Raw genomic sequence first — 22109 nt, 5'->3', positions numbered from 1 at the left:
GTTTTATTTTTATTTTGACTGATCAGTGGTGGAACAAACTAACATGAGTAGAAGTCCCCAAAATGTATGAAATGTCCTAAACTTGAGACAATTTTGTGTGTGTGTGTCTGTCTGTCTGTCTGTCTGTATGTGTATATATATATATATATATATATATATATATATATATATATATATATATAAATAATGTATTTTATAAAATATATGCAACTTCAAGATAATGCAGAGAAAATGAAGACCTGAAATGCAATAGAACTACTAATGATGATTTAGCACACCTGGCTGAGTTCCTATAGCTTCAGCAATTTGATGCTCAAGGTTATCCAGCATTCAAGGTTAACAGCATTCAGTTCTGTCCAGAATCGAGAAGTTATACTACAGTATTTGACTCCACCTGCTCCATCTGCATCTTATTTCCTACGTGGGTTTCTTCATAAAATGACAGGTAAATTGTTGCAAATATTGGATGGTAAAAAGACGAGAAGGACTTTGCCAAATCAAATGGCTAATTAGCCTGATGGAAAGTGCTTAATGTTAGTTTGTCCATTAGCCCAGCTAGTGGTTTCCAAACCTTTTAGCTTGTGACCCAAAAGAGAAATTAGACATTTGCCCAGGACCCAAACTTGTGAAAACAGCAGATCTACAAGCTCACGACGTTTCGCTTTGCGCCGTGTTGTGAGCTTGTAGATCTGCTGTTTTCACATCTTCTTAAATGGGTCCCAGCAGTGTTTGGGAACCAGTGTATTAGCATATACATTCACAATGGACTGTTTCACCAAAATAGAACAGTGCCTTAATTTGTATCACTGGTAACAATACTGTAAATAGTGCAAGTTGCCAACAACATAGATATTATGTGTGTGTGTGTGTGTGTGTGTGTGTGTGTGTGTGTGTGTGTGTGTGTGTGTGTGTGTGTGTGTGTGTGTGTGTGTGTGTGTGTGCGCGCGTGCGTGTGTGTGTGTGCGTGTGTGTGTGTGTGTGTGAGAGAGAGAGAGAGAGAGAGAGAGAATATTGCAGTTGATGCTCAGACTAGACACAAGAGCACCCTCTCTGGTCACTGAGTGGTAGTTCAGGCTACATACACACATACATACATACATACATACACACACGGATACACGGATACATACACGGATACACACACGGCCATGCTATGGAGCGGTCTACCACCGCTCAAAAAGCCCACAGCAGAAGGCCTTCAACGTATTCTAAATGTTGCTCAACAGAGAAATGATGATGTTCACAAAACTCTGTCTCCATATACAGATGATATACTTTCATTCAAAATAAAGGTATCATGTATCATGTAGAGCAAAGTACTCCAGTAAGACCAATATCAGTGAGCAACAAGTTACAGATGTTGAAAGTGAGAGTGCACCTGCATCAGTCTCATCAGGAAGACTGAGTAGGGTTGATACAATATCGTTTGATATACGAAGGGATTGTTTTATTTGTGGGAGAGACAGATCAAGACCAGAACCTCTGACAGCTATTATGACTGGTACAGGTCAGAGTACCCGAGACAAGGTCCTTCATGCAGCATCAGAAAGGCTTGATGAAGTTGTAAATCTACGGATGCTCTCCTATCCGGATCTCTTTGCATATGATGCCAAATATCATAAAAGCTGCCTGAAACACTACATCTCTGAACTAAATATAGCAGCTGCCAGACGAAAAAAAGAATCAGAACAGAAGACCAGTATCTATGACAAAGCTTTTATTAAGCTCACCGAACACATTGACAAAACTATTTTCTCCAAAGAAATGAAAGTGACAACACTCAACTCCTTGACTGGGAGTTATGATGACATACTGAACACACTGAGGTCTGGGGATGACGATGAGACGGTCCAACACACTAAAACTGCATCCTGGAAACTGAAAGAAAAGCTCTTACAGAATTACAAAGACAGGCTGGTATTTGTACAACGAGCTGGAAAGTCTGATTTGATATGCTCTGAAAGTGTGCCCATGGGATTGGCAATGAGAGCTGCACAACTCCAAGATAAGCCTGAAGAGACAACATCTTCTACGGAAGACTGTGAAACACCACAGCCAAGTCAAGGTCTCTCTGACAGGCAAATACTACATAGAGCTGCAGACATATTGAGAAAGAGCATGGAACAGGTTGACCATAACCATAAATCATATGTCAGCAGTAATCGACTATCACATCTACATTGTAGCAACTATGTACCAAATGATGTTTATGACTTTGTGAACTGGTGTGCTGATTCAAATGCCCACCGAAATTACAAGACCTGTGATGAGGAACCAGCTTCAAAGGACAATCTGCCTGTCATTGCAATCTGCCATGATCTCATTGCACAGTGCCGTCACATCCATACACCAATCACACTGGGACTTGCCATTTTGATTCATCATGAATTTGGTTGTAAGTTGCTCATCGATGAGCTCAGTGCAATGGGGCACTGTGTTTCTTATACAGAGGTTCGACACTTCCTCACATCTGCAGCAGCAGACCAAATATCAAGGACAGAGAGTGGTGTCTACATCCCAACTGGCCTCACTAGAGTCTCTGAACATGGAATTGTTGATGCAGCGATCGATAACTTTGATCAAAATGAGGATACTCTGGACGGGAAGCAAACAACTCATGCTATGGCATCTGTTGTGTACCAAAGAGGCCATGTCTCCGCTGCAGATGAAGGCCTAGCACGGGTCTCTCTCAACCTTGAACACAGCTGACTTGAATGGAGATAAACTTCACAGGTGTGTTTGGATTTTTCAAATTGTATTTATTGTTTTCATGTGCACAGCCACAGTACAAATGATTCAATATGAATACTTGGTGAGGTTTAGTGTTTTAGTTGATATTTAATGCATATGATAACAAGAGTATCTTATTATTTCTGGTTACAGATATATCAAACCTCCAAAGCGACCAGAACCGCCTGAACTTCCCAAGCCTGAGATACTACACATAAACACAGCAGTCTCCAAAGCAGCAGAAGACAGAGACCTGGTTTGGAAGCTAGCCCAAAACCATATTGAGAATCAACAACATATTCCTGCGTGGTCTGCATTCAATGCTTTCACATCAGACACAGCTCCTCCAGTAGCCAGTGTACTACTTACTGTACATGCCTTTCATAAGAGAATCACCCTCAGATTTGTCCACCATCTATACAGACATGATGCGGCTTGTACAGTTAGCTGAAGAACTAGGACAACACCATATACTTGTGACTGCAGACCTTGCAATTTATAGCAAAGCGCAACAGATCTTGTGGAACAAACCAGAGCTTTTACATGGGAAGATCACAATGAGACTAGGAGGTATGCATGTCACAATGGCTTACCTTGCCAGCATCGGAAAGCTCTATGGTGATGGCGGACTCTTTGACATCCTCACTGAGTCAGAAGTCTATGCAGAGGGAACAGCCTCTCTGTGTCTCAGCTTCTAGCTGGCTGCACTACTGTATATCAGTTGGGCATAACGGTGTATTCAATGGGATATATATATATATATATATATATATATATATATATATATATATATATATATATATATATATATAAATACATACATATATATATATATATGCTGTAGATTTCATAAATTAGGGCTGTTTCTTTTCATTATTTTTTCCAGTTTGGGACAACATATACGTTTAGTCACATAACTTCATGAGTATGTAAGCTACTTTTACACAATTGGTATTGCTGGATTCAGTAGAACCACACCTTTCCAACAAGCCCTCATATGTATTACCATGGCAATCCATGTCATAGTCACTTAAAAGTAAAGAGAACATGCTACATAGATTTACATTTCCGCCCATTGTAGGTATGTGTTTAAATGACTGTATCTCCTACTTCCATTCAGATATTGACTCTCTGTCTTTTCTAGAATGTAGAGGGATGTCCTGACTTCAAGTGTGCCAAGTTTTAAAGCTCTCAGACATTCCATTGTGAATCTACATGAGTTTATATGCCTCAACCCCCAGACGGAGAGGCTTCTTTTTTTGTTTGGGGTGTATAACTTTATATATCAATTTCACCACTTTTGCAGTAAAATATTTTTATACAAGAATCCATTTCATGTATGGGAGACCTTAGAGATGAGGAAAAACTATGTTGTGTTTGGTCCTAACTCCGGTAGGGGTATCTCGAAAACTAAAGCACTTTTGGGCTATTTGTCACTCGTCTAAATCCCTAGGAGAATATTTGACAGCTAGGGTAAGTTCGGGTCTCATCCACTTCCTTGGTCTCATCACCTTCCTTGGGCTAAAAACAGCCCCACAAAACTATGGTTTAGTGATGAGTCATCACTTTTCACAGGTTTGTGGGGGCCGTTTTTAGCCCAAGGAATGTTTTTTTGTGCAAAACAAATGCATGCAATGGATTCAGAATGATTAAAAACACTTAGTTAGACCCCTCACATCCCACTTAAAGCAAAAGTGACCCAAACTTACCCTAGCTGTCAAAGATTCTCCTAGGGATTTTGAATTTCAAACTTTGTTAAATATGTTACTAGACACCTTTACGAACTCATTGGTGAAGACATCGTTTGGTAAGGAATTTTTCCCAGATTTGACAGGTATTCTGCTATTCCCTGACTAGGAGCAAAGATTTTAGTTAAAAAACAAGATTTGCTAAACGTTTCATTATTTTTCAAATAATAACAGATCTTCAAGCTACGAGCCTTTATATCATGCTATTTTTGAATAGCCAAAGTTTAAAATAACAGTTAAAGTGGTTACAATCTAAAATGACACTTAAAAATCCAACCACAGAACCTCTGAGGGGTGTGTGTGTGTGTGTGTGTGGCGTGTAGCCCCCCGATGCGCGTGGGGGCTACACAGACGCTAGTGTTTATCAAGTCGGGCGCTGGTCTCGCTGTATGCGCGCGTGTGTGTGCGCATGCGTGCGTGTGTGTGCGTGCCCTTGGCCACCGCTCTGCCAGACAAACCAAGGTCAGACCCAGGTTTGTGAAGAGCCTGCCTCCAGACCAGAGGAGCTGTGGGTTCTCTCATCATGGTCACTGTCGGGACGGAATACCTCTTATGTTCAACTAAGGCGGCGGTAAGACGACGTCGTTTCCATGAGAAATACCAGAACAGCGCAACTAGCGGCCAATCATAGGAACTTTTAGTTCTTGTGTTTGCTGCATTTTAAATCAACTGGAGCCCTGCTCACAACGCAGAGGCGTGACTCGTCGTGTAAGCTCATATATCTGGCATTCTCTCTACTTTTGCACAGTGCTCTTGTATGATTAAGTAATAGGGCTTTAATTAATTATCAAAACAAGATAAACAATAAAGACTTGAAATATTATCCTAGATAAGAGGTTTTTCTAGACAGACGGCCACAACCGTGTTTGTTGTGTTTGCGTCACGTTCAATCAACGACCGTCCATCTGGGGAGGTGTGTGTGTGTGTGGGTGTGTGTGTGTGTGTGTGTGTGTGTGTGTGTGTGTGTGTGTGCGTGCGTGCGTGCGTGCGTGCGTGTCCATGTGGGAATCCCTCTCACAGTTAGCAGAAGAATCTGTGAAGCCAGAGGGAAGGTTGTTGGACACAGACTGCAGAAAGCTCTCAATAACAAACAACACTACTTGGTATAATGCTTGTGTGTGTGCCTGTGCTTGTATGTAGAATATTGAGAAATAGACGTTAGCGAGGAACCATTTTTCCTGCGGTCCCCAACCACATAAATGATGATTCTTTTATGATATATATATATATATATATATATATATATATATATATATATATATATATATATATATATATATATCCCCTCCCCGGTTGAGATCCACTGTTATAAAGTATGATGTTGTGTGGTGGTTAGATGTTAAATATTACTTTCGTTTTATGAGACCACAACGGCTGAGGTATAGACTATGAACTCTGCAGTCTGATAATACTGATAATAAAATGATATTACCATAATAAAACATCAAAACAGCTTACTTGAGGTATTGTGGTTCTAAATGTGTCACATTGCCCTTTTGAAATAACAAATAAGTATGTGTTTTTAACTCAAATGTTTATAATAGCCCTACTACAGATGACACTGTCATATTCCATATTCCATAGTTTAACAACTTGAATCACAATAAAAGGACACATCCACACACCCTTTAGAGCAGTGTTGTTTTTGACAGCAAAGTTAGTTTTAGTGTTAGTCATAGTGTTGAATAAAAGTTGTAGTCAGGCCTGGAATTTCATCAGTTTAGGGGCAAGGCCAATTGGCCTTTGGTGTTGTAAATTTTTTGAGGGCACAAAGGCCAAGTGCCAGGGCAGGAAGGCCATCATTAAAACAATGATTTTAAGTACACGCCACAGTCATAATTAATTTAGCTTAAACGTTAAGGTTTAATGTAATACCTTTCAATTAAATAAATATCAAGAAAATGTTTATTTCTGTTTTGCCATGTGCAGTGGTGTAAAGTAACTAAGTACATTTACTTAAGTATTGTACTTAATTGTTTATTGTAATTTTGAGTATTTCTAACACTTACTTCTACTCCACTACATCTCGGATCCAAATATTGTACTTTTACTCCACTACAATTATTTGAAACCTTTAGTTAACAGTTACTTTGCATATATAAATGTTATACATGAACCACTTTAGCCCTATTGAGGCTATTTGAAAATAACCAAGCTTGTAGAAAAAATAGCAGATCTACAAGCTCAAGATGTCGCATAACTATGTGTTGTGAGCTTGTAGATCTGCTATTTTCAAACATTTTGTACTTTTAACTTTTGGTACTTTAAGTACATTTTTGATACCAATACTTTTGTACTTTTACTCAAGTATATTTTGAATTTGAGGACTTTTACTTGCAACCGGAGTATTTCTACATTGCAGTAGGCTATTGATACTTTTACTTGAGTAAAACATTTGAGTACTTTTTCCACCACTGGCCATGTGTTGTGCACGCACGCACACACGCACACAAACTCCTCCCTCCCGTTCGCGGAGTGAAGCGATCCTTTCTCAACAATAATGTACTTTCTGACAGCTCAGCCTCTTGGGGAAAGAATAGCTTTTGGTTCCCTTAGCGCTGTATTTCGGTTGTTGTCCTGAGCTCAGCAGAGCTCCGTTTGAAGGCATTCATTCGCACATTCGGATTTATTCAACAGGCTGCGTTAGATGTAACTCCCGTTTAGCCCGGTGATGTTTTTGTGTTGTATAATCACTGTGTCGGCGGCTCCACTATGCGGTGGCTGCTATGCTGCTACTACGAGCGTAAATGGAATCTACTACTGGTCATGTGAGCAGCTCAACCAACCATGCACTGCTGTTACCGTAATGACTGGAAAATCGCGCAGAGGAAAAAACGGTAAAAAGCAGTTAACGGACTGCTGTGGGCGCCGGGGCACCACGGCCACTGTGGCCGTTTGGGCATGTCATTTTTCGAGGGGCACACGGCCAAAGAGAGGGGCAACGACGGCCATGGCCGTCGTGGCCGCCGTGAAATTCCTGCCCTGGTTGTAGTCATATTTTAGTCATCTGAAATGTTTTTGTCTTAGTCTAGTTTTAGTCGACTAAATATACGAAACGCTGCATTCATAACTTGCAGCATTTTGTTAAAAACGGGCCACTTCTGCAAACTTCAGATCTTCATCAGGATGGAATATGACAAATCTAAGAGATCTGCCTTGATCACATGACTATAAAGATTACGTGTACCGATTTGCGTGACGTTTGGATAACATCTGAAGGAGTAATATTTAAAAAAAAAAGTTTTACATAAGTTGGCCTCCTGGTGGCGCTATAAAAGACAGATGTGAAAGATTTCGCCTCACGATACTTCTGGGTAAGTATTATATTGACTGCACCTGCCGTCACTGTGTGAAAGAGTTCATGTGAGGACTACATTATAAAGCAGTTTGAACAGTCAAAGTTCACTCCATAAAAAGCATCACTGTACTGTCGTAATTTACTCTTAGTTGTAGTGCCGGGCACTGAAAAAATAGCAGATCTACAAGCTCACAACGTGTCGAATCTCAACACATTGTGAGTTTGGAGGTCTCCTGTTTTCGTTGTGCAACTAAATATGAATCAGACTTTAGACTCTGGGTGAATTTGTCTGTGATTAAGAGAATGCATGCCTGTGTGTGTGTGTGTGTGCGCGCATGTGTGTGTGTGTGTGTGTGTGTGTGTGTGTGTGTGTGTGTGTGTGTGTGTGTGTGTGTGAACTTTGTAACAGATGTGTGGCGCGTCAAAGCTCCGCCTCGTTGCCAGTCTGATCTGAGACGATACGATTGACGTTCAGATCAAACACAACTTCCAGTGAGGAGGACAGACTGTCTTTCCACAGCTACAGGAGGGAACACTGACCAGGACCACTGGAACCTGCTGCTGACTCTGTCAACCACCATCCACAGTCAACGTAAAGGTCAGGGGACATTATAGAAGAGGGAGTGTTACCACCACTGACTGTCTGATTTCCTGTCTTGAACCGTGTTTGTAGCGTCACTCGGAGACAAAATGGCTTCCAAGTCATCTTGCCCAGAAGAGGATTATTCCTGTCCTGTGTGCTGTGACATCTTTAAAGATCCTCTTATCATGTCCTGTAGCCACAGCTTCTGTAAAGGCTGTCTGCAGGAATGGTGGAGAGAGAAGGAAATAAAGGAATGTCCCGTTTGTAAGAAGAGACGTTCAAAGGACCCACCTCCTAACCTGGCTCTGAGGAACCTGTGTGAGGCCTTCGTAAAGGAGAGACATCAGAGAGCTTCAACAGGGTCCGGGGTTCTCTGCAGTCTGCATGCTGACGAGAAACTCAAACTGTTCTGTCTGGAATGTCAACAGCCAGTGTGCCTTGTGTGTCGAGATTCTAAAAACCACATCAAGCACAGTTTCAGACCCATCGATGAAGCTGCACCGGATCACAAGGAGGAAGTCCAGACATTACTGAAGCCTTTACAGGACAAACTGGAGGCCTATAATAAAGTCAAAACTAAAAGTGACCAAACAGCAGAACACATTAAGGTCCGGGCCCGGCACGCAGAGTTGCAGGTGAAGGAACACTTTAAGAAGATGCGTCAGTTTCTAGAAGATGAAGAGGCGGCCAGGATCGCTGCACTGAGGGAGGAAGAGCAGCAGAAGAGTCAGATAATGAAGGAGAAGATCGAGGTTCTGAGCAGAGACATATCAACCATTTCAGACACCATCAGAGCCATAGAGGAGGAGCTGAGAGCTGAAAACATCTCATTCCTGCAGAACTACAAGACCACCATGGAAAGAGTCCAGCTCACACAGCCGGACCCACAGCCGGTCTCAGGAGCAGTGATCAACGAGGCCAAACACCTGAAGAACCTGACCTTCAGAGTCTGGGAGAAGATGAAGGACATTGTCTCTTATACGCCTGTCGCTCTGGACCCCAACACCGCCCATCCAGAACTCATCATGTCTGATGATCTGACCAGTGTGAGATGGGGAGAGAAACAGCAGCTTCCTGACAACCCAGAGAGGTTTGACTTGTGGCCCTTTGTCCTGGGTTCTGAGGGCTTTAACTCAGGGACTCACAGCTGGGATGTTGAGGTTGGAGACAATACACATTGGTCAGTAGGTGGGCTAGCAGAGTCCTTTCAGAGGAAGGGAATGGGAGGGGGTCAACGCTGGACCATATGGTCATCTGAAGGTACATACGGAGCAGTCTCCTCAGCAGGGTCATACACTGTTCTCTCAGTGAAGCAGAACCCCAAGACCATCAGAGTCCAACTGGACTGGAACAGAGGAAAGCTGTCATTCTCTGATCCTGATACTAACACACGCATATACACCTTCACACACACTTTCACTGACACACTCTTTCCATACATTGTCAATTACACAACTCACCCTCTGAAAATGTCACCATGGAAGGTCAGTGTAACTAAGGAACCACGTAGTTAGACAGTGATGAGGATGATGATGATGACGACATGATAAAGACAAACTATTTGAGACTTTAAACCAGTATACCAGTCAATTTGAAAATCAATAAGATCGTGAGTTGTCGAGAGGGCAATGAACAAAATGTGGATGATGATGATGATGATGATGATGATGATGATGATGATTATGATGTCTAGTTATGGATTGAGGTTCCAGTCTATTGTCAATAATGACCACAATTGTAGATCATATATAGTGTAAATTGTCTGCTATCACAGTATTAATAACATGAGTACTAATGTTGACAATAACAGGATTATTTGAATGATTTCAAAGGTAACATTCATATTGTGACATTCATGTAGAAATGATCTCGGTAGTAATCATGTTGAGAAATCAAGATACTTTACTCCAAAATGCATCAGACTATTATAGTTATTCACTGTATCAGGGCAGGAATTTCATTGAGGCCATGGCCGTTGTTGCCCCTCAGTTTGGCCTTGTGCCCCTCAAACCAATGGCATGACCTGAGGCCACAGTGGCCTTAATGCCCCAGCTGACAGTAGCACTTTCTCCTCTGTCTCTTTCTGGTCAATATGTAGACAGTAGACACCAGTGTCTCTTTCTTGTCATGTAGACACCAGTGTTTTGTTGAGATTCTGAAATTTTAACTCCCCCGAGTTCCCATCTTTAAACCAATCCAGTGTCTTTGATTGGTGAAGGGCTGAGCATGGATCAGATTGTAAATACCATCATTTATCTATTTCACTGCAGATTAGGTTATCATCCCTAATCCTTAGATTCAACAAATTATCTCAATGGACTAAAATCTTGTTTTATTAGATATCCTTCCTGCCCTGGCATTTGGCCTTTGTTCCGTCAAAAAATGGACAACACCAGGCCTGCACTGTATAATACACTTCTAATTAACTGTACTGTACTTTCTTCCTAATATAGAATCACCATGTTGGATGAATATCTTTATGACATTATAAAGTATGATGTTGTGTGGTGGTTAGAAGAGGTCAATATGTAAAATATTACTTCAGTTTTATAAAACCACAACGGCTGAGGTTTAGACTATGAACCCTGCAGTCACATGAATCACTGATAATAAAATGATAACACCATAATAAAAATAATAAAACAGCTTACTTGAGGTGTTCTAAATATGTCACATTGCAATCTTTTGAAATGTCGCTTGACAAAATAATAATAAATCCTTGAATCGCAATCAAGGGACACATCCACACACCCTTCAGAGCAGTATTGTTTTGACAGCAGATTTTGATTTAGTTTTAGTCTAACTCAGTGTGTTTTTCGTCGGTTTTACTCGACTGTCAAGTAAAACTTTTAATTATATTTACTGTATTTTAATTGAGTATCTCCATTTTTGTGTACTTTTACTTATAATCCACTACATCTCAGAGACCAATATTGTACTTTTACTCCACTACATTTATTATACTTTTCGGCCATTTGAAAATAGCCAATCTACAAGCTCACAATGTGAGCTTGTAGATCGGCTATTTTCAAAAGATATTTATGCTTTTGAAAACTAGAAACGAGACATTCTGCACATACCGTTGTCCCCTATTGAGATTGGCACATTTCCTGGGGCAAGCTGCCCAGATCACACGTCACACGTCTTCTTATTTTTTTACTCTCAAAAAAGCGCCTGCAATGTAGTGCATTTGAAACTACATTGCAGTGCACATCATGGGGTGATCACTGCTTGCCTCCTGTGAATTGTTTTATTTTTATTTTTGTTTATTTTCTGTTTATTTCCTTGCTGAGTGAGGTCAGAAGACAAAGTGACGTGAGTGAGATGAAAAAAACTGGATGAAATGTGCAAATCTCAACAGGAAACAACGACAGATTTTGATGCCAGTACTTTTTGTACTTTTTATTCAGTACATTTGGAATTCTAGACTTTTACTTGTATGATGGTCACACCACACTTTGATTCTACCTATGAGAGTGGATTCTGACAATGCATTTCAATGGGAATGGATTTTTTTTTGCAGAAATCTACAAATGGCAGAATAGAGAATCCGCCCCTCATTGGTAGAATAAAAGTGCGGTGTGACCTTGAAAAAAACACTAGTGACAGCAAAACGTCCTCACCAGGGACGTGCAGAGAATGTTAGAGAGGCAGGGGCTGACATTTCTAAAAGTGCCTTTTGGTGAAAATATTGAAAATAGCAGACCTCCAAGCGTCACAACGCGTCACGTTGTGAGCTTGGAGCTGGTAAATGAAGAAAGCATTTTGTCGGCTGGATCAGAACAGGATCCGTATGAATAAAGAACACATGCTTGTTTTATTTTCCTGCCACTCTGCACTCTCTCTCTCTCTCTCCAGCCAAATCACAGTCACACACAAGTGCTGCATCCCTAACCAATGTGTGTGCGTGCATGCGTGCGTGCATGTGCACACACACACACACACAGACATGCACCGACATGCAGCTCTCCATTAAATGTTAATTAGCTGACAACGCTTCCCCTCACATAATACACAGAACACGCACGCACGCACGCGCACACACACACACACACACACACACACACACACACACACACACACACACACACACACACACACACACACACACACACACACACACACACACACACACACACACACACACACACACACAATACACAGAATATGAAGTGTATTTATGAGGCGTGTCCGAGACGGAGGAGATGTGTGTACCGTACAAACACTCTGAGAACCAGGGGTGTAACTAAGTACTTAATTAAGTACTGTACTGAAGTATAACATTTTGAGGTAGTTATACTTTACTTCCAATACTTTTACATCTACTCCACTACATGTGGGATCCACATATTGTACTGCATGTATTTGAAAAATGTAGTTACTTTGTAGATATTAATTAGAATATTACAAAACATACATACAATCACTTAACCCTATTTTATATTTGAACAGAGATTTGAAATATTTGAAAATAGCAGATATACAAGCTCACAACGCAACGCGTTGTGAGCTTGTAGATCTGCTATCTTCACACATTTTGTACTTTTACTTTTGGTACTTTAAGTACATTTCGATGCCAACTATGGCTGGGATGTGATTAAAAAAATGTTCGAATTAATTACAGGTTTTGTAATTAATTAATCACAATTAATCGCATTTTAATCGCATATTAATATTTGACCCGAGAAGCATTTTTTTCAAGTAACTCACATTTTGTTGTACGAGTGAATCAACGAGCAAAGCACTCTGATCGGCTACTTCTCCCTTCGCGTTTGTTGTCTCTTCTTGGTTGGTGCATCGCTATGATCGCCGGTATGCCCGAAACTGAAGGTTCTGTGGTGCAAAAACTAAGTGCAATTAAAATGCGTTCATTTTTTTAATTGCGTTAATTTTCTGTAATTAATTAATTGCAATTAATCAGTTAAAGTCCCAGCCCTAATGCCAACACTTTCATACTTTTGCTCAAGTGCATTTGGAATTCCGCACTTTTACTTGCAACAGAGTATTTCTATAATGCAGAATTGATACTTTTACTTAAAGAATAAAGAGTGTGAGTAATTTTTCCAGCACTGCTGAGAACAAGAGAGACAGAGGGATGGACGGATGAAACAGACTGAGAGAAGGAGAGGCGGATGGACAGAACGCGAGAGGGAGGAGAGATGGATGGAGAGAAGGAGTTAAGATAAGAGAGGGAGGAGTGGAGAGGGAGGGAGAAAGACAAGAATCAGCACAATTCTTTTCCCCTCATTTGGGCGTGTACGATATTAAGGCCATTACAGGCTGCCTCTGTCAGCACATTCACAACAACACATTAGTTAGAGGTGGAGAGGAGAGGAGAGGAGAGGAGAGGAGAGGAGAGGAGAGGAGAGGAGAGGAGAGGAGAGGAGGTTTAGCGAGGATCAGTGGTGCATTGGTGATTCAATGTTTGGGGGGTCGCGTATCTATAGACGTCACACGCACGTCGCTCAACACCTACTGTACAGGTCTATTCATATGCATATAGGCTTGTTTCTTTGACACCCGGTTGTGACACTATAAGCGTTGGAGAGGTGTGAACTTGGGGGGTTTGGGGTCAATGCATGTCTGTTTGCGTGAGAGGCGAGACCCTTGCTCAGAAAAGATATGGAGCGGCGGGGGCATGCGTCCCAAGACTAATTCAACACTTGCAAGGATTATATTGTTTGATATTCATATGCATTTGTTATATTGTTGTTGATGTTCTGACATGTTATCATGTTTATTATAGTGATGTATTATCTGCTTATTGTAAGTCACTTTGGGTTAAAAGCGTCTGCTAAATGCCTAAACTGTAAACTGTAAACTGAGGATGCTGGGGTCCACTCAATATGCCGACGGGCCGCTGTTCCGACTAGCGTCGGCAGGTTAGTTACTCGTCACGGTTACTGAGGTTAGGTTTAGGGTTAGGGTTAGAGTTAGGTTTAGTTTTAGTGTCGGAATACCGGCCCGTCGGCATATTGATGCGGACCCGAGGATGCTGACAGAACCCTCACTGAAAACCCCAGGACAACGATCCACTCGTCCACTCGACTCTTCTCTCTCCTGGCCCCGCAAACTGTTGCACTTAGAACCGCAGACTCACTCCCTAGCTTCCACCGTAGTCTGAAGACTAACCTCTTCAGACACCACTTTAGACCATAGCACTTACCGTAGTACATGCCTACCCTCAATGAGCATACTGTACCTGTAATTTATATAGCCTTTTTTTTTTTCTTTTTCTTTTTTTATATAGTTTCTTACTGAATAAGGTGCTTGCTCTATCTTGGTCTGTTTTACTATTGCTGTGCATTTGATATATTGATGTTGATGTATTGATGTATTACCTTGCTAATAGCTCTGGATAACAATTTTAAATTGTTAATTGAGAGGAGAGGAGAAGAGAGAGGAGAGTGAAGTCTCTCCAGATCAGGGGTCTTGAACAGGGGGTCCGGGACACCTAGGGGGTCCTCAGAGTTACTACAGGGGGTCCTGCAAATCTTTGTGTGATAGAAACCTTTTTTCTCCTCTTTTATATGAACCCTAATGTCCTTACTCTGAGAACTTAAGCCGAAAAATAGCAGATCTACAAGCTCACAACGCCTTGCGCTGCGAGGTGTTGTGAGCTTGTAGATCGGCTATTTTCGGCCAAGAGGTTTGATGTAGAGGGGGAAAAAGAGCAGACTAAGTACAGAGTGAAAGGTCAAGTTTATTAAGTATTGACGTTTCAAGTGGTTAAATATAATATAAATATCTGAAAACACAAATTGACATGAATCCAAAATACACTGATGATTGTGCTGTCAAACAATGAAACGATATGGAATCTATGAACAGGTTGTGGGGGTCCCTGCTTCATCTCTCTCTCAACTAAGGGGTCCTTGGCCTGAACACGTTGAAGACCCCTGCTGTAGATGATTCCCTCCATTAGGTGGAAACAGACCGTTGTTGCTGCGGTAACAACAGAGGACGCAGAGTTAACTCTCTCGCCTCTGCCTTTCTCCTCTCTTCCATGCTCATCCACTCGCTCTGTCTCTCTCTCTCTGTTCTGTTGTTCTTTCTGATATCATTACCCTCCTCTGTCTGTTTCTTAAGTCTCTCTCTCTCTCTCTCTCTCTCTCTCTCTCTCTCTCTCTCTCCAGAGAGCTGTGTGTTTGTCTGTTCCCTCTGGTGACGAGAGAATGACTGGTCTGCAGACTGCGTACGCGCGTGCGTCTCGCGTATAGCGACGTGTTTCAAGCGTATACATCTGCTACTCTTGATGATTTTGAATTCGACTTCTGGGAAAGTGACAGTTTTGTACGCGTGAGGTTTCCACCCCGACCTAGACGGTATTTGGAAAGAGCAGTGGAGAAACATAACTACAGTGAGAAAACAGATCAGTCAGGCACAAAGACACATAGAAGAGAGGAGGGAGGGAGGGAGAGAGAGAGAGATGAAGGGAGGAGGTAGGGTGAACACGGTGACAAAGATAACAGGAAGTTACAGGAAACACAAGACGACTAAAACAGGAAGTGACAGGAAACACAAAATAGCAGATCTACAAGCTCACAACGCGTTGCTTATATTGTAAATCGCGATTTCTTTTGTCACAATAATCGTGATATGACAATTTCATATCGTCCCATCCCTAGTTCACACTAAACTACTTGACCACAGTGTAAAAGTATGGACACAGAAGTGGCTGTGTGTCATTCCCTGTAAAAACAGAGGAAAGCAAAGAAAGCAAAGCTGGCAGTAATGACGACTCTATACTTTTATGGAACTATTGAAGGATCTCTGTATAAAACTGACTTACTGTATGACTCACTCTCTCTCTCTCTCTCCGTGCACGCACACAAGCATGTGCGCGCGGTCACACACAAGCACACGAAAGCACCAAAGAACAAAAGTGCACACAAGCACTGAAGACTGAAAATCATTCTTTACAAAAGTTGTTGTACACCTAAGAAGCATGTTGGCTACACATGCTCACACTCACTCACTCGCAAGCACACACGCACTCACGCACACTCACACGCACACACACACACGCACACACACACAAACACACAGTGTCCTCTCATCCTCTCTCCACTGGCGTTGTGCAGGGGGGAAAAAGTGCTTGTTCCAACAGAATGGTAATGCTGGGCTTTAGACAAACCTGTGTGCGCTGAATCGTTAAGCATCTGCAGTATCACACACACACACACGCACACACGCGCGCGCACACACACACACACACACACACACACACACACACACACAGACACACACACACACACACACACACACACACACACACACACACACACACACACACACACACACACACACACACACACACACGCAGACCAGACTCTAGTTATTCCCATAGTCTCATCCTTTGGCCTCTAGCTGAGATAAGGGTTTGGGTGAGGGCTGTATTCAGCACTGGGAGCTTCGCACGGGGCTGGGAGTCATCACACCTTATAGAGAGTCTTTCCTGGACGTTATGTATCAGCAGTGAGTCTTACACCGCTGTGCGTTATCCTGCTATTATACACGAACAGGAAACCAGGCGCTGCAAACACACAACACTCTGCGATGTAGAGGCGTTTAGCAGACGCTATTTGTCTAGAGTGACTGACAACTAGGAAGATGCGATTCTGGGTAATTGCAAGTTGCGAGCCGCGAGGAATCAACTGGGAAATGAATGCCCATAAGTCCGAAGGTTCATTAGTCCGAAGGTTCATTAGTCCGAATTTAGTTAGTGTTACAGAGGTTAAGGTTAGGGTTAGAGTTAGGCATAGTATTCTTAACAAATTCGGACTAATGAACCTTCGGACTAATGAACCTTCGGACCAATGCCATGGCACCTATTTCAGTTTACTATGAGACACGTCACAGCTTGTCCGTGTTCGTCCGGATGTGTAGACGTCACGTGTAGACATTTTTACAGTCTATGGGTTTGTCGCTCTGACATCATGCTCTGATGTCAGGGGATGTCAGTTGGGTGGCTCAGAGTAGATGACAGAGTACAGCAACTTGCAATGGGCCTGGTGTACAAGATACACTACACCACTATGATACCCAAGTACCTGTCAAAATACTTTATAAACATTAAGGATGTCCATAATTACAACACCAGAGGCAGCGCTACAGATCACTTCCAACCCAGAGTCAAAACCAACAAAGGGTCAAACTCGTTTTTCTGCTATACCACCAAAATGTGTAAAGCCTTACCGAAGGCCATAAAGGAGTGTGGATCACTAGCATCCTTTAAAATTGCCCTGAAAAACCACTTACAGGCAGCAGCCGTTCGCAACTGGTAAAAAAAACTAACCTAGCCCAACCCTACCCTCTCTATACTTACTGTTCATTTTTTTTCTTTACATATCTACTGCATAGTGCTGTGTTCTATTCGTCTGTCATTCAATGTTATATGAGACTTAAAGGGTTTCCTGTGGAAATAAGCTTAGTCTTTTCATGGATCTCCTTTTAGTAGACCGTGTACCAGTGAACTGTACCGTCATGAAACTGTACCTTTTCCTATGCAAACTTCTAATAAAGTCTTCAATCAATCAATCAAACCACTCTTAACAGAATGGGTTTGCCGCTCTGACATCACGCTATGGCTTCACTGTGATGTCAAACTAACAGAATCCCTTTTATGCCCATATATGGAGTTCCCTGATGTCATTAATATTAATGATGCCAGAGGGATCCCTGTGATGCCAGGGGGGACAAATCCCTTTTATGCCCATATATGGAGATCCCTGATGTCCACATCCCTTTAGAGCGAGGTCACTTGTCGCCCTGAGGCGTCTTACTAGTAATAGAAAGTTCTGTTCTTGATGAATTCTGTCCTACTATTTATATTACATAACTGTGATGTTCATTCATACATTGGCAAACAGTCGACGCCAGCGTCCTCACTTCCCACATTCACACACCAACGGTGGCAAAGCTGACACCAACCGACTCATTGGAGGAAATGTGGGGTTCAGTGTCTTGCCCAAGGACACTTCCACATGTTGGACAGGAGGAGGAGCCGGGGTTCGAACCGCCGACCCACGGATCATTAGACGACAGAGGATAGACTCGCTGATATCGAACATAAGCCCCTCTGATCTTACTTGCAACGCCCTCGCGGCCCGTAGGCTGAGCATGGCTGGTGTAAGACCATAGCCCCCTTTCCACCACAGGGCCGAACCGGAACTAGAACCAGAACTTTACAGAACCACCAACAACTTTCAAGAACCTGTGAAGTTCCGAGACCAAAAGTTCTGCTTACGTTTCCATATAAACAGAACTAACCGGGAAGGTCCCAAAAAGAGCAGCAGTGCTGCTGGCCCCGCCCATAGGTTCCCAGAACTCAAGTTTAGCACTATATCAAGAGCAGGACCTAAAAAAAGGTTTACCAGAACCTCGTCTGAAACCGAAAAACCAGAACCAAAAAAAAAAAAGAAAAAAAAAAAAAAAAGAAAAAAAAAATATATATATATATATATATATATTTATTTATTTTTTAATCTGTGACAGATATATTTTTTTATCTGTATCTTACCATCCACTTGAATGGAGAAAGATTATTATATTTTTTTTTCTGGAGAAAGATTTTTTTATCTGTTATCTGGCCCAGTGGGAATGGGCCTTTAAGGTGATGTTTTCATCACACAGAGACAATGACTCTTCAGTCTTCATGATGCACTTTGGTATTAAACACTGCTGTCTGGAGGCTGCTCTAGACTTGTTGCCAGGCAACCTTTGTCTGACATTAAAAACTACTTTTTTGCTGATAGCTTATTACACCTCATCTGTCCATCCAGAGAGGGAGGGAGGGACATCCATCCACACTGAACTCAATCTGTACCAATACAGATGCGCACGCACACACACACACACACACTCACACACAAAGTGACGTTGATAAGACATCGCAGTGACACATGATGAGACCTGGCGCTTACACTCTCTCTGAGCAGATGGTGTGTGTGTGTGTGTGTGTGTGTGTGTGTGTGTGTGTGTGTGTGCGCAGCCTTACTTCTCACACAGAGGGGGGGTTTGAATCCCGACCAGTTCTTGGGCTGAGGTCACACGCACGCACGCATGCACGCGCACGCACACACACGCACACGCACACACACTGTACATATTTAACATTGTTCCCATGTGCTTCTATAGAAATAGGACAGTTCACACATTCAGCCTCTAGGTGGCACTGTTTCCACATGCTTGGTGTGAGGAGTGAGTGTTAGGGCTTGTGTCTGTCTGTCTGTGTGTGTGTGTCTGTGTGTGTGTGTGTGTGTGTGTGTGTGTGTGTGTGTGTGTGTGTGTGTGTGTGTGTGTGTGTGTGTGTGTGTGTGTGTGTGTGTGTGTGCGTGCGTGCGTGCGTGCACTGCAGTGCAGTGCAGGACACCAGGGCTTCTCTCCTCAGTTTTAAGTGGAATCGATGGTTATTACTGTGCCCTTGTCTGGGCTCCTGGCTTTGTCTCAAGCACGCACGCACGCACGCACGCACGCACGCACGCACGCACGCACGCACTATACATAAGTATAGTAATACGTACCAGTAAGACTCCCTAATCGGGAGATAAGCGACCGTCAGGTCGAAGTATACACAAAGAGGCCTGTAAATGGCATTGGTTCCACCCACAAGTTTGTACGACAAACGGTTGATGAGTAAAGCCAAATAAAGTTTGGGCCAATCAGAGGAGGGGGCGGGGCAAAGTTAAACCAATTAAGGTGAAGGACTGTTAATGAAGTTAATTGACAACACCCACAAGTGTGTACAACAAACAGTTAATGAGTAAAGCCAACTAAAGTTTGGGGCAATCAGAGGAGGGGGCGGGGCTAAGTTAAACCAATTAAGGTGAAGGACTCTTAATCAAGTCAATTGACACAACCCACAAGTTTGTACGACAAACGGTTGATGAGTAAAGCCAAATAGAGTTTTGGCCAATGAGGGGAGGGGGCGTGGCAAAGTTAAACCAATGAAGGTGAAGGACTGTTGGAGCAGCAGGAGTCGTGGTCCCCGGGAATTCCCTTTGAGTAGCCCAGTTGGGGTGTTGATTTGGTCATTTTTGCACTATTTGGCGGCGGTGGCAGGGGGTCCTGAAGGTTGTGGTTTGGCAGGCAAGGAGTGTGTGTGTGGAAAATTTCACATAGATAGGGGCAACGATGGCGGAGACATGAGTAGGGCAAAAGTGTGACAGACAGACTAGCGGACTGACTGACTGACGGTCTGACAGACAGCCGGTGGAGGTTTTGATAGTAAATGCGACCTGACGGTCGCAATTACTAATACTATACATACTCTTTCTTTTCCTTTAATCTTTCTACATTACGAAAACCGTCTCATCTTGTCCGTATGATAGTAACGCCTCAATGTCTATAGCTGCTGACCTGTTTGTTGACATTGTGACATCACATTTTGTGACATCACCTCATCAAAGATCAAATCCTGGATATCCATACATGGAGACGACTGGATCATCACCTAGATCTCCATATATGGAGCTGACCTCTTCTACATCTGATTCCCAGCTGATGCCCTGTTGGGAATAGAATCCCTTTTATGCCATCAATATTAAGCCCATAGTCGCTTTTCGCCCTTAGGTGTCTTAGTGGTTATTGCTATTATACAGACTGTATTGTCTGACAGAAGCCAAAGCAAAATAAGTTTTACCACACAACTGCAGATGTGGCTAACTTCAGCTGGGTCACCACCCAGACAACCAGGCATACTTAATGAACAGGTGGGTTGTGGCCACATAAAAACATAATTGAAATACTTTCTGTAGAAAAAAAAATCTTCCTCCCAATATAATTATAGTATTTGATGATTATGTTGTAGGGCAGGGGTCTTCAACAAGGTCCGGGACCCCTAGGGGGTCCTCAGAGTTACTACAGGGGGTCCTCCAAATTTGTGCGTGATAGAAACTTTTTTTTCTCCTAACGTCCATATTCTGAGAACTTTAGCCAAAAATAGCAGATCTACACGCTCATGCCTCGCTGCGAGGTGTTGTGAGCTTGAAGATCGGCTATTTTCGGCGAAGAGGTTTTGGTGTAGAGGGGGAAAAAGAGCACACTAAGTACAGAGTGAAAGGTCAAGTTTATTAAGTATTGACGGTTCAAGTGGTTAAATATCTGAACTCAAATTGACATGAATCCAAAATACACTGATGATTTTGCTGTCAAACAATGAAACTATGGAATCTATGAACAGGTTGTGGGGGTCCCTGCTTCATCTCTCTCTAAACTAAGGGGTCCTTGGCCTGAAAACGTTGAAGACCCCTGCTGTAGGGGGAAAAGAATCATGTCTCAATGTCTTAAAATCACTTACCCTACCTTTAAGTGGTTAACCATCACCAATACAACACCAGTGTAATTGTTTTTGCTAACTCTGGAGTGTGGTAAACTAGTGGCAGGGTGCCACGCATGAATATGCACATCACACTTATGAATATGCATGATGAAAACATGAATATGAACACTGCAACATGCTGATTGCGCCACCAGAGCGCCTGTGTGTGTGTGTGTGTGTGTGTGTGCGTGCGTGCGCACGTGCGCGCGTGTGTGTGTGTGTGTGTGTGTGTGCGTGCGTGCGTGCGTGCGTGCGTGCGTGTGTGTGTGTGTAATCCGAGGTCAGTCAATGTGAAAACCATGAATGTTTGAATGATGCAACACCTACACACTGCATCTTAATCAGTGAGAGAGACAGAGCAAGTCTGTCAAAAATGAAAATTCTAATTTGAAACTGCCTCAAACACCCTGGAATAACCCAAATCATCAA

General features: G+C 42.6%; 2 protein-coding genes across 2 annotated transcripts in view; one reads left to right on the top strand and one right to left on the bottom strand.

Annotated features, from left to right (window-relative positions):
• Positions 1 to 22109, bottom strand: part of exoc4 (exocyst complex component 4) — a 317782-nt gene that overhangs the window by 6081 nt on the left and 289592 nt on the right. The gene's annotated exons all lie outside the window — the stretch shown is intronic.
• LOC308308655 (nuclear factor 7, ovary-like) lies at positions 8467 to 9873 on the top strand (the record flags this gene model as incomplete). Its single annotated transcript, XM_080754099.1, has 1 exon — positions 8467 to 9873. One exon carries the CDS (start codon positions 8467 to 8469, stop codon positions 9871 to 9873), a length of 1407 nt encoding a protein of 468 aa, XP_080610225.1.

The sequence above is a fragment of the Nannobrachium achirus genome (genome assembly GCF_963921795.1).
Source record: "Nannobrachium achirus genome assembly, chromosome: 23".
Lineage (NCBI taxonomy): Eukaryota > Metazoa > Chordata > Actinopteri > Myctophiformes > Myctophidae > Nannobrachium > Nannobrachium achirus.
This window is presented reverse-complemented; position numbering and strand designations above follow the sequence as displayed.